At 42.5% G+C, this 21,355-nt stretch overlaps 1 protein-coding gene across 1 annotated transcript in view; it reads right to left on the bottom strand.

The window, feature by feature from the left end:
* Positions 1-2,195: 2,195 nt before the first annotated feature.
* The window catches only part of CLNK (cytokine dependent hematopoietic cell linker), an 84,265-nt gene continuing 65,105 nt past the window's right edge, over positions 2,196-21,355 (bottom strand). Inside the window, exons 15-18 of the mRNA XM_035004362.1 lie at positions 16,172-16,305; positions 12,863-12,940; positions 8,570-8,725; positions 2,196-2,342 (exon numbers count right to left, since the gene is read on the bottom strand). Coding sequence (XP_034860253.1) covers positions 2,196-2,342; positions 8,570-8,725; positions 12,863-12,940; positions 16,172-16,305 — 515 coding nt within the window. The remainder of the gene's footprint in view (positions 2,343-8,569; positions 8,726-12,862; positions 12,941-16,171; positions 16,306-21,355) is intronic.

Raw genomic sequence — 21,355 nt, 5'->3', positions numbered from 1 at the left:
TCTGGATCGTACCAGCGAGCTGGCCAGGACTCTCCCAGAGCTGCATCTCAGCTGGATGGTTTTCTTACCCCCATCTCCCTCCTCTCTCTCTCTCCTCTCATAGGGAACCATGTCACAGCCCGAAGGCTCTCCCTGTCTAGTCTTATTGCTTCCCTTCACCCCTTATCTTTCTCAGGCATTACCTATAACAAATGTTTGCACTTCTAACTCCTGTCTTGGCATCTGAGTTCCAGAAGACCCAGCTAACATGGTCCCTCAAACCCTAATCGTCTAAAAAACAACCCTGTCAATATTTTGAATTGTATCTTTCTTTCCAGAGATTTTCATTATGGATAAGCATGGTGGGCTTTTTATTTTAAGATGGTTGATTTCTGCCTCCTTTTCCTCTTCCCATCATATCAGGCATTTATGAATAAAACATTTTGAAAAACAAGCCTCAGAAATGCTAGCCACCAGCTGATGCTCATCGTTTTAACAACGCTAGTGCTTGAGGAGACTCAGACATTTCTTGAGCACACGGTGTTGAATAGTGCGAACAAGTGAATCAGAGGTCCCAGGCATCTCCCAATAGCTTTGTAGAGGGAGGCTCAGATTCTTCCTTCGCTAGAGCTGCGGCCTCTGCAGTCTTTTTCCACGCCGGCCTGGGTCTGCCCAAGTCCAGCTGAGAGTGACCAGCAACCACACTGCCTTCAGCTCTGAGCAGTACGCCCCTTAGTAGCCAAGCCGCAGTTTAGACACGCTCGCCTCTTGGTCCCTATGTTGGCCCATGCAGGTGCACTGGAAGGGAGGCTCAGTGGGGTATCACAGAGCTTCTTCATCAAAGGCTCCTGACCTGACTTAGAGGCATAATTTCCCACGGACCTTGGGAAAGCTGAGCCTGGACGGTTGTCTGGTTGGTAGGTAGACTCTCAGAGCTCCTCTCAGAGCACTCCTTGGCTGCTATTTTAGATGAGATAATCCTGAGCAAGGTTCCCATAGTCATCTCTTCCCTTCTAATTCTATTTTGATTTTACTTCTGCCTTAACGCCACTCTTGCATAAATATTCCATAAATTTCATGAATAGGCTTTGTTAACATTTGAAGTCATCTTGTAGATTGATTTCAACCAGAACTCACTCACTCTTTTTTAAACTTACTCCACTACAGAGTTTATTTATTTATATATTTCAGAGCGGGTAAATCTATTTTCAAATGGTGTCTCTCTCTTTAATTCAGCTTTTCAACCTGATGGTAAAATTCCACAGGGAAATGTACCTGGGAAGGTGTGCTTGGACAGAGCCAGGCAAAATGCGTAAAGATGGGGGCTCCCTTCTTACATTGAGTGAGACCAGTAACCTCTTTGAACCTCTTATTCCTCATTTGTATTGTAAAATAGTAATAAAATAATATCCTCTTAGCTTTAGGAGGGGACAGTATCAGGAGGCGTGCAATGTTCCTTCAAAGTAGCGCTAATCTGAGGACACTTCTCTTCCTTTGAAGGGAAGTCCATAATTGGAATTAAAAAAAAAAAAAGTTACTTTCACTCAGACTTAGGCTTACTCCCTTACTACGAATCTGCTAATTCCGTTTGTCTTAAAGCCACTCCAAACAGAGTCCTGGAGACTGGGCCCGTGGCCCTTTCACCCCTGGAGTAAAAGCGTTTCTGATTTCTGTCTTACAGGTGATATTTGCACACACTCTCCTTTTCTGCTACATTCCTTCTCTACAGTTGAGTTTCCAGGATTACAAATAGATAGAACTTACATTCACCAACGTCTTCAGCATAAGGAATCTCAAAAACATTGTACCTTCACAGGTCCTACCACTTCTGAAATAAAGGCAGGACCAGGTCCTAAGAAGAGCATAGATTCGGGAGTCTCACGTAGATTTGTGTCGCGCTAGCTACAAACAGGTAAGCAAAGCTTCTCCTCACCTTTATTTCTCACCTGGAAGCATGGCGACCACGTTTATGGTTTTCTCTTTCGAAGATATTTTTTAAAAGCTCGCTTTTATTTTTGCTTCTTCTCAATATTTCTTCTGTGGTTTGAACTTTCAAAACCGACATCGATTTTCCAATTCCCATTATAGAATGTTTTCCTTTTCTCCGAAGTCAAAGAAGTGATCCCTCGAAACCACAGAAAAATCGTCTTTGAAATAAATGAAAAGTGGGTAGAGGTCTTGGATCCAGTGAACTGCAGAGAAAACAAAACTCCCTACTACCAAGGTGAGAAGCACCTGCTAAGGGGGAGGGGCTGAGTCAGGTAGCATTGCTCCCTGTGGATTCCGGTTTTGTCTTTCCCGTCAATTAGTACGATGGGGACATACTTGTAGTGTTCAATGATGTCTCCCACTGAATTAAACTTCTGAAACACAGAAAAGAAAGTTAATGAAAATTTAAATATCTTTTGTGTCAGTGGGTTAAAGCACAGAATAAGGTTTTTTTTTTTTTTTTTTTGAATTGTGAAGGTGTGTCAGAAAGTGATTTTAAAAAAAGAAAGTGGAAAGCCAGCTCTTGAAGGATGAGTGATAAAAATATTAAGTTAACATGGGAGAGTAAGGTGGTTGGGGAGACCAAAAGTGAGCAGGTCAGGGCTCGACCTTCACTGAGTGAATTGGTGGGAAGGCCTGCAGTGAGCTCCCCTCCCGGAAACCCCTGTGTTCCAGGGAGTCCTGGGGTAATCAGAAGGAACAGAGCCGGCCACAAGGTGCTGGCAGTTCTTAGCCAATGTCACTTCCTTCCCTGGGTTTCTTGTGAAATAATGAGGTGACAGCAGATCTTTACTTTTATGTTTCTGGAGATGCACAGATGAAGGGCCGTGGCGATTGAATGGACAGTGAGATTATTTCAAGTTTGGGGAATCAGGACATGCTTTGCTGAAGATGCAGACTCAAAATGAGCTATACCTTCTGGGTGATTCTAGATAAAGGGACAAGAGGGTTTAAGGATTCTAAAAGCATGAACAAAGGCAGGTGTTGAGGACACGAGGGTCCAGACGGTGATTCTGATGAGCTGAGTTTGGATGTGTCCTCAAAGGAAATCCTGGAGGGTGAGTAGGAAGAGTTCACTCAGCTTGCCTTGCACACCTTAAGACAATGTTGATCCTCCTCGGCCTCAGCCCTGGGAGGTGAGCAGGGCAGGGGGAATGGCCTTCATGGAAGAGCTATGGAAACTGCAGCTCACAGACATGGCCTGACCTGCTTGGAGGTCACACAGCCAGGGAGCCACAACCAGGAATGCAACCTGGTTTTTCTGGACAGGAGTCCTCTGCTCTTGCCCTTCTACAGTGCCTACGGCTTGTGACCCTGGGTTCCAACAGACTAGGAGAGAGGACACAGCCTGAAGGGAGGGAGCCCTGGCAGGGAAGCCTTTGATGCTGCTCTAGTGTGATTCCTCCCTCTGCCCAGTGCGTCCCAGCACAGACGTATTTGCAGGCCTTCAGAATATCCAACAGGGAATGGAATTGTCATGGTGCCTGTCCTCGTGCAGATTACATTCTGGTTGGGACAGACGGGAAATAACTTCCTATACAAGGAGGTAATTTCATTTAGGGATAACGTGCTCTGAAATTAATTAACTTGGAACTCAAGAACATCACCAGGCTACCCACGGACCTTCCCTTGGGGCTGCTTGTGGCTACTGGGAGGGAACTCCTTTTCCTTGGGGGAGCACTGAGTTGAAAAGCTAGAGACCTGTAACCGCCATGGTGGAGGGTATGAAGACAAAGAGGCCACTGGAGGAGGGTGTGAAGACAAAGAGGCACCACACTGGGGGAAAGACTCCAGGAAAGAGTCAGGGAATGACTAATCTCCTGACATGCACCAGTCCCTGGATCCACTCCATTCCTGCCCATCCTGAAGACTGAGTCCACAAGCTTCCCCATCGTTCCCACCCAAGCTCTTCTGACACAGATTCTGTCTTTTCACACTAAAACAGACCTGCTTGAATCTGTGACTTGCCCCTCTGCACCTGTTACTAGATCTGGTTTCAAGGACATAACCTATCTGTCCACCCCTAATAGGGATACGATAAATACTAGTTCCTACCTGATGCTAAGGTACGGTGGTTTCCCTTTTGTGCCATGGGGAAAGCAAGTGTTTTGTTAGAGAAGTCGTACGTGAAGGGCTTTTGGGGACCAAGTGCCTGAGTTCCGAACTAGGCTGTCCCACTCACTAGCTGTGTGACCTCGGGCAGGTTTCTCACACTCTCTGTTTCAGTTTCTCTATTTATGAACATGATGCTAAGTAATATCAGGACCCACCTCTGAGGGCCCTTGTGAGGATTAATTGAATTGACACATATTCAGCATTTAGAAGACAGCTTGTTATACAATGAGTGCTCAATAAATAAATGTCTCATTACCATGACCTCATCCCTTTTGGCTTTGCCAAGAACAAAGAGCAATGAAATCACTGGAGAAGTTTATAGATGATCATTGTACACCTTCAGGAAGGCTTTTTTTTTTTTTTGTATTTCATTTCCAGTTATAAACTAGGAACAGAGTTTTCTTTCTCTTTTTCGGTATTTGACAAAACTAAAAGTAATGAAAAGAAACTTCTCACGTGGAACTCTTCTGCAAAATTGGCTAACCACGTGGCACAGAGGAAAGCCTCTTTGGTGATCTTCACCTTCAGAAGGAAAATGCATGGCTCCTCTTCTCATTCCTGTTATCTTCAGGATGGTCTTGAAATAATGGGTTCAATATTAACTGTTTTAATAACCTACTCCGTGGATGCCATTTTATAGGAAATTGTAATCTTAATAAGTGGTAGGAAGCAAGCAAGGCAGGAGCGATAAATCATTACTGTCATTTCTGATTATGCCCTTCTAGTGATAGGCCCACAAATGATAAATAATTACCCTAAAGAGACTTTTAAAAAATATTATAATGAAGCTCTTAAATAAGAAAATTCTTATTAAATGATTTTTCCAGGAGGGCAGCGAATGTCATCCGAATATTAGATCTTAAAATTTCTTTAAATCTTTTGTGTTTGCCCTACATACCAATGGTAGGCAATGACTTACTTGCCAGAAGGGTAAAGAAATCTGTTTGGGTGCATGCATAGGAGTGAAAGAAGAAAAGAGAGAAGCGGGCAGGGGAAATGAGAAGCTGTGAGCTCGTGGGTTCATTGTTTGTCTCTGCTTACTAGTCTTTAACGTTTATCAAGTAAATGTTTATCATAATTTTCAGTCACTTATCATAACCATTTGCAGGACAAGGAAAGGTCTGATGATGGAAATTGCTCCTTTCTATGAGCTTTCACAGAAACGTTGACACATGTGGTTTCTGAACTCGGACGCAGGTTAATGCCTGGCAGCAGGTGAATCTCGTGCCAGGGCTGGTGTTCTAGCAGCTGCTAAGTATTTCCAGTCTCACCCCTGCTTAGGTTCATGCGTCCATAGGCACAGATGAGCAGGGTAGTCCCTGGACGGCAGGGACTCTGTGTCCTCAGAATGGAGCATGAAGTCTAACATAGTGTAGGCATAAAATGAATGCTTGACCAATAACTTGGCCAAAGACATTTCTGATGTTTGAATCCACCGAGTTTGTGGTGCTTTGTTATAGGCCCCAGGGAATGAGGACACTGGGTCTTTCCTAAATCTGAATTCAGACATGAGTTTCTAGCCACGTGGCTAAAAGGATGACCCAAATACCTAAAAACGCAGCAAAACGGACCTTCCCAGGCTTATTCTTGGCAGACGTGGGTGGGTTTGCTCGCCTTCTGTGCTTGGGGAGGGTTGGCGTGCTCGCCTTCCGGGGGCCTCATCCAGGCATCCCCTGCCACCCCCATGTCCTGGAGTAGCTGCCCCTCACTTGTGCCTGGGTGCACAAACTCAGTGCAGAGGCTCTCGGGAATCATTTCCGGTGGAAACCCATCCTCACTAAGCACCTGCCTCTGTGTGTCTGAGCCTCTATGACTGTATTTACATCACCTCCTCTGATAGGTGTCTCTGCGTTGGATGTGTGGTTAGATTCTCAAGTTTGCAAGGCAGCCAAAAAGCCCCACAAAATCAAAATCATCCTTGACAACTCTGTGTCTCATTACCTTTCTCCTGCAGGGTCAAACTAAGACGCTATTTCTTTATTTAAGCCCCAGATGAAGTAGCTGGTGCTGGCTTGCACTCAGCAGAGCCTTACTGTATCAAATTCTCTCTCCCTTTTGTAAAGCTGGGAGCATCTGCCCTAGCCAAGCAGGTGCTCGCATGCCTGGTGAGGGGCAGGAGGGAGCTGAGAGCAAGCTACACTGTCCCACCCGCGCACCAGCACCTGGCGCGTAAGGCAGGAAAATATACAGATGTAAAGTGTAATTTCTCACCCAGTGCCTGGTGCATAGTAAGCTTCACGAAAGTGTTAACTCTCTTTCACCCCCATTCTGGATGGTTTTCAAGCAGGCTGGCGATTATTTGCATTTGGTCACGATGTTATCCGAGACCATATGAGTATTTTTGCAGAATGAAAAATGAAGCCCAGCCTTGCTCTGTACCTGATGTTAGTGGGGTCCTGTTACCTAACATTTGTGTCTCAGTGTCACTGTTAGTTGGAAATGTTGGTGACACCGATGCTGCAGGGTTGCTAGGAAGGATGAAATCGGTCAAGTTAATTAGTAATTGTTAACTGTGCAGAATAGGTCCTGTTCACAGCAAACATGCAGGTGTTAAATAGGAAAAGGGAGACTTGCTTGGGGGGGATAAAGCATGGGAGGAGAGAACTCCGGAATATCCAGAAAGGGTTTTCTTAAAATAGGCATTTGAATCCTTAAGGGGTCCTTGGTGACGATAATTAGAGCAGCTCACCTGGAAGCTGATGGTCTAATCTGGGCTGTCACAGATGGTAAGAGCTTCCCTCCTGAGGCGGGGAACTGGCTGACAATCTGATTAAACGCTATTGGGGTGTCATCGCAGAGTAAGAGTCGCTGTCTCCTCTTTTATGAGAAGACCAAAGTGTGGCATGCAGGGGGGAAAAGCTGTGACCTCTTTAGGGCTGTGTCCTTGCTGGTAAAAGGGGCTCAGTAATGCATCCTTCCCTGAGGTTTTTTGAGCAAATGACACAGCATTTCGCAGAAGCTCCGTGTGTCAGGGTGCATGATTTCCACTTGCTGTGTATCCTGAGCATTTAGAAGTCATATACAGCTTTTTTTAAGAACATGAGCTGGAAGAAGCTAGAAAGGATAGAGGGGGACTGAGATGGAACTGTACCCGTTATTACAGTGACTCGGGAATAAGAATGAAAATATAATAACTCATATTTAACATGGGCTTGCTAAGTCTCAGGCTGGCTCGGAGTGCGTTATGTTTGTTACGTCACTAATCCTCATCACAAAAAGGAAAATTGGCTACTTCCCTTTAGCTTTGCTATCATCCTCTCTTGGTATGGCTGCATTTAGCGGATTTATGTATTAATCTATCTATCCACTCATGCTCTCATTTATGCCCAGACTTTCCCAGGCTCTCACATAGGCTGGTGCTGACCACACCTCTCCAGCCATGAGCGATTCTCTGAAAGTGCTCGGGGTCAGACACTGGGTTTAAGTTGGAGTCTCCATGCAGTTGGGATTCTCACATAAGCACGTACCCGATGCGCTTTGGCAGCCCTGGCCATGTTCTTCATTGTAATCTCTACTGAAGAACATTGAGGTCTGGAGATGCTAAATGAGAATTACTGAATTAGAGAAGTCCAGACAAGAAAAGAACATTACATTTGAAGAAATTAAAGCCCAGAGATGTTAAGTGACTGACCTGAGCTCACATGCTTAGTAAATGGTGATGCAGAACTTAACGCCTACCCTTCCCTTCCAACCCGCCTTCCTACTTTCCTTTCAAGAAGAGTTGAAGGAGTAGCTTCTCCTCACGCTCTCACTTTCTACTCATTTGTCTCTAGCCATTTACATAACTTTCTGAGCCTCAGTTTCCCTATATCTAAGGTTGGAGCAATTGTTATGTGAAGGAGTCATTGAGGGTTCATGTGAGGTGATGCAGAGAGACCAGGCCTACCATAAGCACATTCAGTGAAAATTAGTCTCCTTCCTCCTTTGTCTTTATGCAGTTCATGAATGCCTTAATTGATGGATTCTCTCACCTAGCTGCCTATCAGCAGGTCTGTACTGAGGATGGGCATGCTCAACATGGCACTGAATGCTGTGCTTGAGCTCACATTCAATTTGGAGACACAAACCTAAGGGTTCCTAATGCCAGCAGGTGTGGTGAGGAATGCCTGCCGTGGGAGTTTGGCGTGGGGGCAGGGAAGGAATGTGGTGTTAACACTAACTGGGGCTTCAGGGGAGACCTCCTGGGAGGCAGAACTTCGATGTGTCCCGCAGAATGACTTTCCTTTAATGGGCAGAGCCGCGTGGAGGGTTCACGGAATGGTCAGGATTGGCTGGGGCTCATGAGCTGAAGCGTGAGGTGGGCAGGGCTGCTTGTAGAAGGGGCTGGAAGGGAATTAGTCTCCACCTCCAGGGCGGCGCTCTTTTCTCCTCCCCCAGCAGTTATGGGGATATGACAGATAACTTGGCCAGCATTCCCCTCCGCCCCCGCAACATCTCCCCTTGTTGTCTTTGGTCTGGAAAAGGGAAGCTGTCAGGTTATACCCACCTCATCTCCCCTCAGTCCTGTCCCCAGGGCGAACTGCTGATTCTTCTCCAGGAAACGGATTTTCACATTGTAGACTTTGTTCCCATAAAACACCACCAGCACGTAGGGTTCTGCCCTGGATTTCGTGGAACAGTCTCGGACCAAGAAAGTGCCGTCCTGAAGCAGAAGGAAGAATGGTCATCTCTCAGGCATGCCAGCATCCCAACCCTGCCAGCGTGGGTCGCAGTGACACTTGTGCGTGCCACGTTCCCACATGCCTTGCTCTTTGGCACACCAGTTCTTCGTGCAGTTTAATTGAGTATTTGAGGGTCAGCATTTGTAAGGGCCCTCGTTAATTTCTGAAGAGTGTACCAGTCAGATCAGGACACCCCCTTCTTCCAAATCTTCCACCATCCCCCACTGGCCTCAATGTCATGCCTACAACCACAGCGTGATGTTCGTGGATAAATGCTCCAGCCTGTCTTGGGGTTTTGTTTCCCTCCTGTCTCCAGCCAAGCCACTATTTCCCACCGCCTTGCTTCTGGGCTCTCAGGTTTCACACAGGCAACCTCATCTGTGGGGAGTAGCCCTCCACCTCCCCTCCTGGGGGTGCTACCTTCACCTGCCCATGTTCCCATATATCCTATTCTGCCTGGTGCTCGGGTGTTATTCTAGAGACAGTGGGAGCCACTGCAGGCTTTAGCAGGAGAGGCTTTTAGCATAATACATGGAGACTCTGAGTGGGGAGATGTTAATATAGGGCTAGGGTCCCCCCAAAAAACATGGGGCTTCAGTCATTGATAGCAGCGTGAGCGGACATGGGGGGGGGGCTAACATAGCCTCCGGTGAGGGGAAGGCAGGTGCAGGGGAAGAAGGAGGAGACAGAAGATTGATTAGGAAGGAAACCCAGAAGCGTCAGTGTGACGGGAGCCAAGGGAAGAGATGGAGGGTTTCAACAGTGTGAGATGGCTTGAGGGCTGTGAAGAGGCCGACTGCAGGCATCAGGCCCACCCTGGGGAATAGCTCGCTGGAGGTCTGGTCATAAACGGCCAGGAAATGGAGCGATACTCCTGGATTCTCCTAAATAGAAACACACCTGCAAGGATGGTTGTGTGGCTACATTGTGTCTTTTATATGATGAAAAATACTGAAAAATCTGTAACTGTAATTGCATAGATTCTTGCATAGATGGTTATAAATGATCTATTAGAATAGATCTAATTAGATGTGTGCAGGACTTACTATTTTTTATAGATCGATATTATATATAATAATTTATAATTAATTGTTACATATAATTATCTCCATATAGACTATATTTTATATCTATATATCTATATAACTATTATGCATAACTAATATATACAGTTATAGATATAGATAATAATGGTTATAATACAATAATACTATAAATATATTAAGTTTATAAATAATACTAAGAAACTGTAGTGACGTGGTAATTCTGGTAGCTAAGGTTTATTGAGACTTGCTCTCAAGACGCTAAGCATTTTAGAGGCACCTGGGTGGCTCACTTGGTTAAGTGTTTGCCTTTGGCTCAGGTCATGATCTCAGGGTCCTGGGATCGAACCCCTCATTAGGCTCCCTGCTGAATGGGGAGTCTGCTTCCCCCCCTCCCCTCCCTCCTGCTTGTGCTCTCTATCTCAAATAAATACAATCTTTAAAAAAAGATGCTAAGCATTTTACACACATTATTTCATGTGATGTTTACATAAAATTTGAGAAATTATTTTATCCCCATTTTACAGGTAAGGGAAGTAGGGTCTGATTGCTTAAGTGAATCCACTAACGCAACACAGCTAGTTAGTAGATTACCTAAAAGTCAAGCCCAAGTTCTTGCCCTTTAAATATATCAGCCTCTGAGTACATAAAGTGGGATTGAGGAATTTTCTGGAACTTGTTCTACCTGAAACATTTAGCCGTAATTGAAGCCTTAAGATTCAAGCACAGAACATTGCCCGAGATCAGAAAGGGAGAGGACGCCAAGACACGGAACCAATTTTTGGATTTATCATCTTAACCTCTGCAATGAGTTTGTCATCACGAATCTGGGCGATCCTGCAATTTAAATGAAATTATATTTCCTTAATTGGAAACATGTTTTGACAAAACTGAGACAAACAGAATAGGAAAAGATGAAGTCATGCCACTGAGATGCTGTTTTCTCAGTGCTTTTGTGGGAGGAGACAGAAACAGGCACAGAGAGCTGTGGCAAAAGGAGCCTTGACCGAGTGCCAAAATGTTGCTGGAAGGACGTTATGGGATATATACATTGCTCTAGAATTCTAGCACCATCCCCACAGTGGCTCCGCGAAGCAAATGGGCTCAGAGAGTGCAGTGGCTCATTGGCTACTGATTAACCAGGAGTAGGAGGCAAGGTTGGAGCTGGTACCGTGCTCCCCCATCTACGCGGAGAGGTCAACTCGGGTGGGATTCCCTGGGGAGGGGGCAGGAAGGGTCCTGTCGGCAAGGCATCAGCTAGCCACCTACGGCTCCCCGCTGGAATGTAAAGAACTGTGATGGCTACTAGAGGCAGTTGTGGTTTTGTAAAAAGAGCCCTGATCTTGAATATACGTTCTGCCACTTTTTCCACTTTTTCCTCTTGATGACCTAGACCTTGATTTAGCCTCAGGTTCCTCATCTAGAGAATGAGATCGTTCCATTGACTTCTAATATGTTCAAGATACTTTGTTAGCAACTGTATTAATTTCCTACTGCTGCTGGAACAAACCACCATGAACTTCATGGACTAAAGTGCAGATTTATTCTCCTGTGGTTCTGGAGACTGAGTTCTGATATGGGTTTGACTGGGCTAAAATCAAGGGGTCACAGGGCTGGGTTCCTTCTGGAGGCCCTTGGGAAGAATGCATTTCCTTGCGTTTTTTGGCTTCTAGAGGCCGCCAGCAGTCCTTGACTTATGGCCCCCATGTCTGACGGACATTCCTGCCTTCCTCTTACAAGGATTCTTGTGATTACATTGAATCCACTCAGATAATACAAGATACTGTCCCCATCTCAAGATTCTTAATTTAATCACATATGCAAAGCCCTTTTTCCAAGTAAGGTGGTATATTTACAAGGTCTGGGGATTAGGATAAGGGTTTCTTGTCAGGGGGCGTTATTCAATTTACCCTAGAAACTTACATATAATTTATCTTATTTAATTTCACAATATCAATTCTGAGAGCTACAGTTTATTAAAATTTATTGGGGACCTACCATTTATCCACCCATTTACTAATTAACTCACTCATCCATTTTTGTATCTCTTCATTCAACAATAAACATTGCACTGGTTAGTTGAGGAGCGGTTTTCATGCTCCAACAGTCTTGAGAACCTTTCTATCTCTTCTGAGAGATTTCTCACAGCCTAGTAGAGCTCTCTGCTCATAGTAGAATAGTTATTTAATAACTATTTGCTATTTGTTACGGTGGTTCTAGTAGTCATTTGATCTGATCCCAAGTATGTCACTTCTTTTCTCCTTGTGGTCATATGGTAGGTTTGTCCTTCCCCACCCCCTTGGGAGTTAGGCCTGGCCATGTGAATCACTTTGGCCAATGAAGTGTGATCAGAGACGAGTGTTACTTTTGAGAGCATGTGCTAAGAGCCAGTGTGTGACTGGAGGTGAGCACACACGGAGACGCGGTCTCCACCAGCACCCAAACCTTTCTAGCCCATGGAGCTCAAGCAAGAAAGTTTTGCTATGCTAAGCAACTGAGATCTTGGGGTAGTTACTACAGAAACCTATCATACCCTGACTATGACAGCATTCATGATCCCTGCACCTTTCCTGAAGACAGGAGACATGAAGACCTGCCTGTACTGTGGGCAGACCTTTAGTAATGAGATGACCTTGGAAGAAAGCAGAAGGAAGGCATCTTCCATGGTGACCTCCATTCAGACCTCAGCTTCCACATCTGATCTCCAAAATAGTTCCTTAGGGTTGATTTTACTGTTTTCATTTAATCAATAAAGAAACCTAAACTTAAAGATATATTTTTTAATTCAATTAACCATCATTAGTTTCAGATGTAGGGTTCAGTAATTCATCAGTTGCATATAATACCCAGTGCTCATCACGACACATGCCCTCCTTAAAGATATTTTGGAAAGAGCAAGTCACATGATTCATAGTGACACAGCCAAGTCCCGCTTTTAATGACTACCTCCTGAGCACTGAGAGATACAGGCTGGTGCGTCAAAGCACACTGCTTGGTACGTGCTGGGGGACCTACGGGCAGAAAACCGTAAGACGGCTGGAGGCAGGGTGAGATGGGCCCTCTAGAAGGCGTTACCTTGTTCTCCTTCCTTAATGCCTCTTCTACTGCCTTGCGGCTGTGTTCTCCGATGTACCAGTCATTCTGCTGAACATCCTGTGGTGCAGGTAAGTGATGAATATTTTAGGGTCAAAAAGAAGTACTAACTTTAATCAATTAATTAACGAAAGTGTGCTTTTGTTCTACTAGGGGTCACACCACAGTTTGATTTATAGCAAATACGCAGTATAAAAATTCCATCCCTGGATCTGGAAATGGACACAGGAAAAGCAACTGCGGCTTAGGGATTATAGGAAACTGGCATGACAGAGTCCATCTGTCATTGAAAGTAACCAGAAATTTCACTCCCATCTGTTGAGAAAGGCCCTTTGGCACCACGCTCAAAATGGGTAATAAACCTTCTATCTACCAGTGCTTTCTGAATCTGCACCCGCTGAAGCTAAGGTGGGAGGTGTATTGTTTGTGAAGCCAGTGTGGCCTTAGTCCTTGCAAAACCAGCAGGGGAGGAAGAGGTGCAGGTCAAGAGCATCTTTATAGCTCTTGCGTGAAGTCACATGTGGTGGAACTAGGATTCGAACCCTGGTCTGTCTGGCTTTCTCCCTGATACCCTGTTATACCAATTGATTTATTTTGATGATAAAATCCACCATAACAGAAGAAAGGGCAGTCAGGGAGATGTACCATGAATCTACAATTCCTTTACTGGATTCCAAGGATGATAACATTAAACAATCCCTTGCATGAGTCCAACCTCTCCAAGGCCATTCTTCATTCATTATCCAGTCCACCCCCATAATAATCCTGTGAGGTTGGCATGTCAGGACAGTGCAGGCTCAGGGAATCAGCATCTGTCACATGACTGGCAAGAACTAGGTTTGGGACAGCAGGTCTTTGTTCTCTCCATCTGAGTCTCTGGTCTTCCCAGCACATACCTGATGGTACACCACCAAGCATATGTGAGTGCCATTGGGAGAGGCATGAGCTAGTGGCAGCCTAAGTCTGCAACGTCACTGGCTGCAGTCTGAGGACGTGGGTCCGGCCAACCAGATGTGCTTGCTGTTCTCTGGACATGCATAGCTTCAGGGCTTGGCATGAGCTAGCCCTGCTGCCTAGAAACCCCCTCACACCTCACCCTTTCCTTCCGCCTGGCTCTGCTACTATCTTCCATCCAGTTGGGGATCAAAGTCATCTCTTATTTAACACCCCCTTTGGAATAAATTCCTCTACCTAGACCATAACCCCCTGGGAAGGTCCAGACACAGGACCAGCTCTGCTCTATTCCTGCAAAGCCATGGAACAGGCTCCAGAAACAAAGGGGCCTTAGAGCCCCATCCCCCTCAGAAGTGGGAGCTCTCAGAGCTCAGAGTGATCTGCTGCTTCTGGAGGGTCTCTCAGATAGTCTAGGGGCTTGGCCGGGCTCAGTCATGGTGCATTTCAGCTATTCTGACTTTATTTACTTGTTCAAACTGGAAGACGCTTAGAGATTTTATAGTCCTGTGTTTCTCCAGGTGTGGTCATGAGTGCCGGCAGGTGAGTTTAGGTGGCACTCAGATACAGCATTAAATAACTCTGAATTACTTGGGGGAGAAATAGCTCCCTTTCAGTTCTCTGTCTAGCCCTTTGAATAATTCAAGAGGAATGTTTCATTTTTGTTCTAGTATGTTCCTAATAACTCTCTGGCATTTTTAATCTCTCCTGCAATCCTTATGCTGAAAGCCATTAGTGAATGGTGGGATCTTGCTACAGTTTAATGGCCTTGTTGTGTTTGAGCTTAAGCAACTTAAAAATGTGGTAAAATAGACACAACATAAGATTTACCATTTAAGCCATTTTAAGTGTATAATGCAGTGACGTTGAGTACATTTTCATGGTTTTGCAACCATCACCACTGTCCATCTCCAACACTTTGTCATCATCCCAAACTGAAATTATATATATAAAATCCCTGCATGAGCATTTGGACTGTTTGCACATCTTGGCCTTATTGTGAAAAATGCTGCTGTGAACATGGGTGTACAAATACCTGTCTGAGTCCCTGCCTTCAATTCTTTGGGGCATATATGCTCAGAAGTGGGTTGTTGAAATTAGTTTTAAGGTTACTTCCTATCTATGGCATGTAATACTGGCTTTCTCTTTAGAACAGTGGTACAAAGTGAAAAAAAAGTCAAAGAATATTAATAAGTAAACATTATTATTGATAGTACATGGGTAGGTCACAGATCATAAGGTGCACTGAAATTGTTGACATCAGGGAACTCCTGATCTAGTGCAAGCTTCTCCCATGCCTGTGAGGGATCCAGGCTCTGGGAGGGGCGTGATTTTGGAGAGACACCTGGGTAGAACTCAGGGATTTCTGTGCTCATGAAGAAGATGACAGAGGGAAAGAATCCAGGTACACAAAAAGGAACAATAACAGAAGTATGTGCAAAAGTTTCCCAAAGTCTAACTTAAGAGTATGTGACCTCTTTTAGAATTAAGGTAGAAATTAATATAAGGACAGCAAAAGACTTTTAGGATACTGCAGGGATTATAGGACTGGACCAGAGATATCTTATATGCTCTGCTTCTACTTAAAATGCTTTGCAAGCTCCACAGCAGGACCCCACGCATATGAGGATATGGAATGGAGACCCAGAAGAAGCATATTCCTCTGTGCCTTATAGTGAAAGACTTTAATAAGCAATGTTATAAGGTAATGGAGGGAAGGGCATCGAAACTACAAAGAAAGTTTTGACACCCACCCTCCCCCATAGTAAATGTAAGTGCAACATGATCCAAGAAGACCATAGGGATGGTGAATATTTTAGAAAGAGATCAGGAAATAGATGAAGGACAAACAAGAGTACATCTGTTATCCATTAGCATCTCTCCCTGCTCTATGTCTTTTCTGGGGCAGAGACCATATCCTCTAGCATGTTTTGTGGCATATAATAAATGCTCAATAAATAGCTGTTGGACTGTTCAAATGAAATGAGTATGTGATAGGTAGATCTTTTATTGACAAAAGAATTGCAATATATAAATCCTTGTTAGTCCTGAAAGATTATTGAACAGCTAGTGAATATAAAACACAGGTCTTGATATCTCTATTTTTTTGATTGATTAATGCCACTTGGAGAATCTGAGAATATGCAAATTAAAGACTGGTAAAAGACCTATACAAGATGTAGCAAAACACTGTAAAGTATATAAAAACCAGTAATATATAGCCAGGAGGGGAAAAAACAAAGCCAATCATGATGATCTCCTTCTAAGCATTGTTCAATAAAGCTCTCTGTCGATGCTAAGTTCATCCAGAAAGACACTGAAGAGAAGCATTTGTTTTACCTTTGCATCAGACCTTGTAGGGAAAGGTTTTCTCCAGCTTGTGTTTTTATAGTGAAGCAAATTTTCCTGAGGGCTGAAGCGGGCTGGAGACTGACATCTCTGAGGAGGATGAAACTGCATGCTTTCTTTATGATCTGGAGAAAAGGAAATTCACATATAAATATGATTTTGTTACTGTTTCAGATTACCTCCCTCCAACAAGGAGCTGGAACTCATCACTCCTTCCTGTATCTGGGGCAACCTTCTTGGTCTACACTACTGTGCTCTCATTCTGGACAGCAATCTCCTCTGGATTGTTCTCTTGCTTCAGCTTTTGCCCCTTTCTCTCTAGGGCATCTGGAGTAATCTTAACAAAATGTAATTCTGACTTTGTTATTCCACCTGGTAAAAATCTTTCCATGATTTCCTTTACACCTGAAAGAAAATCCAAATGTTTTACTTCTGTCAATAAGGCCTGGAATAATTTTATCTATCCATCCATCCATCCATCCATCCATCCCACATCGTCTGCTCTGTTCTGGTCATGATGAACTCTGTTCAGTTTCTTAAACAAGCCAAGCCTGTTCTCAACTCAGAACACACTACTTTTTTAACTTGAAAGAATAACTTTTTGTTTTAATGGAATATCACTTCTTTTAACCTAAAAGAATGAATAACAGATAAATTATGGCTATTCAGACTTGGGCAGTTGGCAGATATTTTATTAAAAATGAACCAAGTAAGCCTGTCACTTTATGGAAAACAACTGGCAGTATTTGTTGCCAGTTATAAAATTAGATTTTTCTAGTGCAAACTAGAATTTGGAAAAACTTTTATCTACCACCGTTACATAACAACACACTTTTCTGATGAGACTGGTGGTGTTATTTGCAAATGTAATTTAAAAAATGTTATAAAATGTGTTAACATTGGAAAGATCTGCTCAGGTCTGTGAATAATATTCCAAGTGACCAATGCATGAAATTACAAAATCATGCCTGGTTAGAAGATTCTTTAAAAGAACAAGATAGACCAATGGACTTAAAGTAACAGAATACAGAAAGTTCACTGAAAGGGTTTAGTGTTCACATGGAACCTAAACTTTAAGATACTACCACTTGTCAAGTTTTGACATGGTGTTTTCTCTTTATATTCAATGAAACTAGCATATTTCCACTGCATGCCATTCTCATAAATACTAATAAAGGATGAAATCAAGGCCACAAGGAAGGAGTGAAGTGTTAAGAGAAATACTAAGCAAAGATATTTGTAAATATGATAGTAATTTTAAGCAAGGATTAACTGTATAAAAATCATAAAGCCTTGAGAGTATGAAAACAATATCAAAGTAGAATACTGGACAGTAATAATATAACATGGAAGAAAGGTGATTAGTATAAAGCCAGAATTATAAGCTATAGAGTCTTAATTCAGTCTAAAAATATAACTAAAATTATAGTCCTAGTTAGTAGCTGAGTAAGAACTTTGAAAGAGTGGGATACTTGTGACAGTATGCTTTGAAACACAATACTGATAGCAAATATTTACATGTTAGTTACTGTAGCATTTAGGTTTTATGTTTTTATTCTGCTTTTTGTCATAAAAAAGTTGAATTCTTCTCTAAGTTTACTAAGAAGAACAGAGTACTCCTGAAACATTTTACATTCTAATTTAATGGTTCCAAGGATTGTGGGTTTTAATGTGGAGCCTAAGAATGTTTGTTATAGGGAATTACGTGTACGAAAACGTTTGTTGAAAAATGTTTGTTTGCTTGAAGTTTAAATCACATTCATCATAGTAAGTTAATTTCACCCACCAATTTATGACCTTAAAAATAGGAATTATGCTAAAGACATCTCTGATTTTCAAATTTTATAAGTAAAGGAGCTCAATTTTCAAATAGTGCAGAATCCATACCATCAGAATTAGGGCATTCTGAGTTTCTTCTATTGCTTGGGAAGAGGATATGAACCTCAGATTCTTAAAATTCAAGCATGCTTTTATTTAAAATGTTAAAGGTCATGAATGGGTGAATAGAATTGGAATGTATAACTTCCAAGGGAGAGAAAGAAAGGGGAGTTAGAAGATGAACCCACTATCTGGCAGGAAAAGAAATAGTCCAAAAAAGTAGGGCAAATAGGAGTCACAGAGTAATATAAAAACTGATCTAAAATATTAGTAATCACAATAAATGTCAAAAGTTTAAGCTAAGCATTGAAAAACTAGGTGCAGACTAGTTTAAAAGTTCCAGTTATGTGCAAGTATAATGACACCTAATGGTCACTAATGGGAGGATGGAGACTATATACTAGGCAAATCCTAACCAAAAAGCTAAAAGAGCTCTTGTAGTATTTCCAAAAATACTTTAAAAACTTTATTTTAAATTATAGTGGAGCGGTACATAGAGACTTATTACGGAAATGGCCATCGCTATCTTTTCAACATGGATCGAAGCTGTAAGAGTGTACTTGAGAAAAGAAAATAACCATTATCAGCATTGTCTATCACTTGGTTCGTGTAGTTTGCATAATAGTGTTCAGTGATTATGAATTTTTCATTATATTGTGGCAACTGATTTATTATATTTCAACTCTGAGTGCCTTGCTTGAATATTTCAAGAGTCTGACTTGAAAAAGAGCATTTGGGAACAGCTATATGCATTTGTAGTCTATGCAGAGAATGAGTTAGATAGAACAAAACAACAAACAGAATAACTTTGCTGTGCTATTTTCCCCTGAAGGCCCTTTGGATCTTTGTTTAATGAGTGAATGAAATTCTGAGCATATAATCCACTACAAATATTTAACTGATTTTGTTCTAGAACAATGGCAGCTGATCTTTGGAAATTATATATATATTACATATTATAATATTAAATATATATTATATATTATATATACACACACATTTATATGTATACACATACATATATATACATATATAAATATATATATATACACACACATATATATATATATTTTACATGAAACTGCATTTTAGTTTTATAACCCCATGAAATAGGACTCTCCTACTTGGAGAACAGAGGGCCACATTAATGAAGAGATTGATAAAGTAGAAGAACATTGTGGGGAGGACACTGCGTAGGTGGTCAATAAAATTTGAGGCAGGGCAGCCTAATAAAAAAGGCATGGGTTGTAGAATCATATTGATATCAATAATTACTAATATTTAAAAATTCTTCCGTATATAAAGCTGTTAGTGTGGTGTTTGACCTGACTGATCACTCAAAAAACACCACTGCTTATGTTAATATTATAAGAGAAACACAGTTTTAGACTCTTCTTTTGTAAGTTATATAAAAGCATTTTATTTTAAGCAGGTATCCATACATATTTATTGGTAAATTTTAATTTACTCTTACACACAATTTAAAAATTAATTTTATAAGAGCCATATCTTTTTTTATTGTTATGTTAATCCCCATACATTACATCATTAGTTTTAGATGAAGTGTTCCATGATTCATTGTTTGTGCACAACACCCAGTGCTCCATGCAGAATGTGCCCTCCTCAATACCCACCACCAGGCTAACCCATCCTCCCACCCCCCTCCCCTCTAGAACCCTCAGTTTGTTTTTCAGAGTCCATCGTCTCTCATGGTTCGTCTCCCCCTCTGATTTCCCCCGCTTCATTCTTCCCCTCCCGCTACCTTCTTCTTCTTTTTTTTTTCTTAACATATATTGCATTATTTGTTTCAGAGGTACAGATCTGAGATTCAACAGTCTTGCACAATTCACAGCGCTTACCAGAGCACATACCCTCCCCAGTGTCTATCACCCAGTCACCCCATCCCTCCCACCCCACCCCCCACTCCCAACCCTCAGTTTGTTTCCTGTGATTAAGAATTCCTCATATCAGTGAGATCATATGATACATATCTTTCTCTGTTTGACTTATTTCACTCAACATAATACCCTCCAGTTCCATCCACATCGTTGCAAATGGCAAGATCTCATTCCTTTTGATGGCTGCATAATATTCCATTGTATATATATACCACATCTTCTTTATCCAAAGAGCCATATCTTTTAAAGAATATTTATAAAATGCTGATAGAAAAAGAAAACGTCAGCAAACAAAAATTTAAGACAGAAAAGAACATAGATCATCTACAATCCCAAGCTTAGAGATTAAGGTTATAATTTTGGAGTAGAGCCAAACCTTTCTGGACCATCTTCCAATATATCAAAACAATTTGTTTTTTGGTCCTGATACCCATTTGCTTAGGCTCTGTGATGTGGTGAAACAGGCATTGGTTGTAGTCAGTTAACAGCCGCTCCAGACCTTTGGAATTGTCATAGGCAATTAAAACATGGTCTTATCAGAACAACAACAACAACAACCCAAACCTTTGGAATTTCCTAAGTGATAAGAATGATACAGGTACTTTAATATTTATAACAAGCCCCTTGCAACCATACTTGAGTATATTAATGAGGTGGCTTTCCAGAAGTGCCTAAGGATGGTTGACAGGTAAATCAGCCATGTGCCTGGAGGGTTGGAACTTTTAGTCCCACCCCCTCGACCTAGGGAAGAGGAGAGGGGCTGGAGGTTGAATCAGTCACCAGTGACCAGTGATTTCATCAATCATGCTTATGTAATGAAGCCTCTCCAAAACCCCAAAGGATGGGGTTCAGAGAGCTTCTAAGTTGGTGAACCAGAATGCTTCCACATGCCATTATACAGGGCCCCAAACTCCATGAGGACAGAAGCCCCTTTTTTCAGGACCTTGCCCTATGAATCCTTTCCATCTGGCTGTGGCTGAGTTGTATTCTTTTACGATCAAATGCTAATCCAGCAAGAAAAATGTTTCTGTGAGTTCTGTGAGCCACTCTGGCAAATTAATTGAAGCTATGGAGGGGTTTGTTGGAATCTTGGATCTATAGCTGGTTGATCAGAAGCCCAAGTGACATATGCTTGGCATCTGGCGTGGGCTGGTGGGGCACAATCTTGTGGGATTGAACACTTTACCTGTGGGATCTAATGAATTCACGTAGTGTCAGAATAGAGTTGAACTGTAGGTCGCCAAGCTGGTGTCGAGAATTGCCTGGTGGTGTGGACCACCCCCCCGCCCCCCACTTTGGAATTGTTGGGTACAGAATTCTCAGACTCCTAATAGCTTAGCTTGAATTCATTAATCAGGGAATTGAGGCAAGTCTGTTTATCAAGTAGTAGCTGAACTAT

Source organism: Mirounga leonina, unplaced genomic scaffold (genome assembly GCF_011800145.1).
Source record: "Mirounga leonina isolate KUSES-001 unplaced genomic scaffold, KU_Mleo_1.0 Mir_129, whole genome shotgun sequence".
Classification (NCBI taxonomy): domain Eukaryota; kingdom Metazoa; phylum Chordata; class Mammalia; order Carnivora; family Phocidae; genus Mirounga; species Mirounga leonina.
This window is presented reverse-complemented; position numbering and strand designations above follow the sequence as displayed.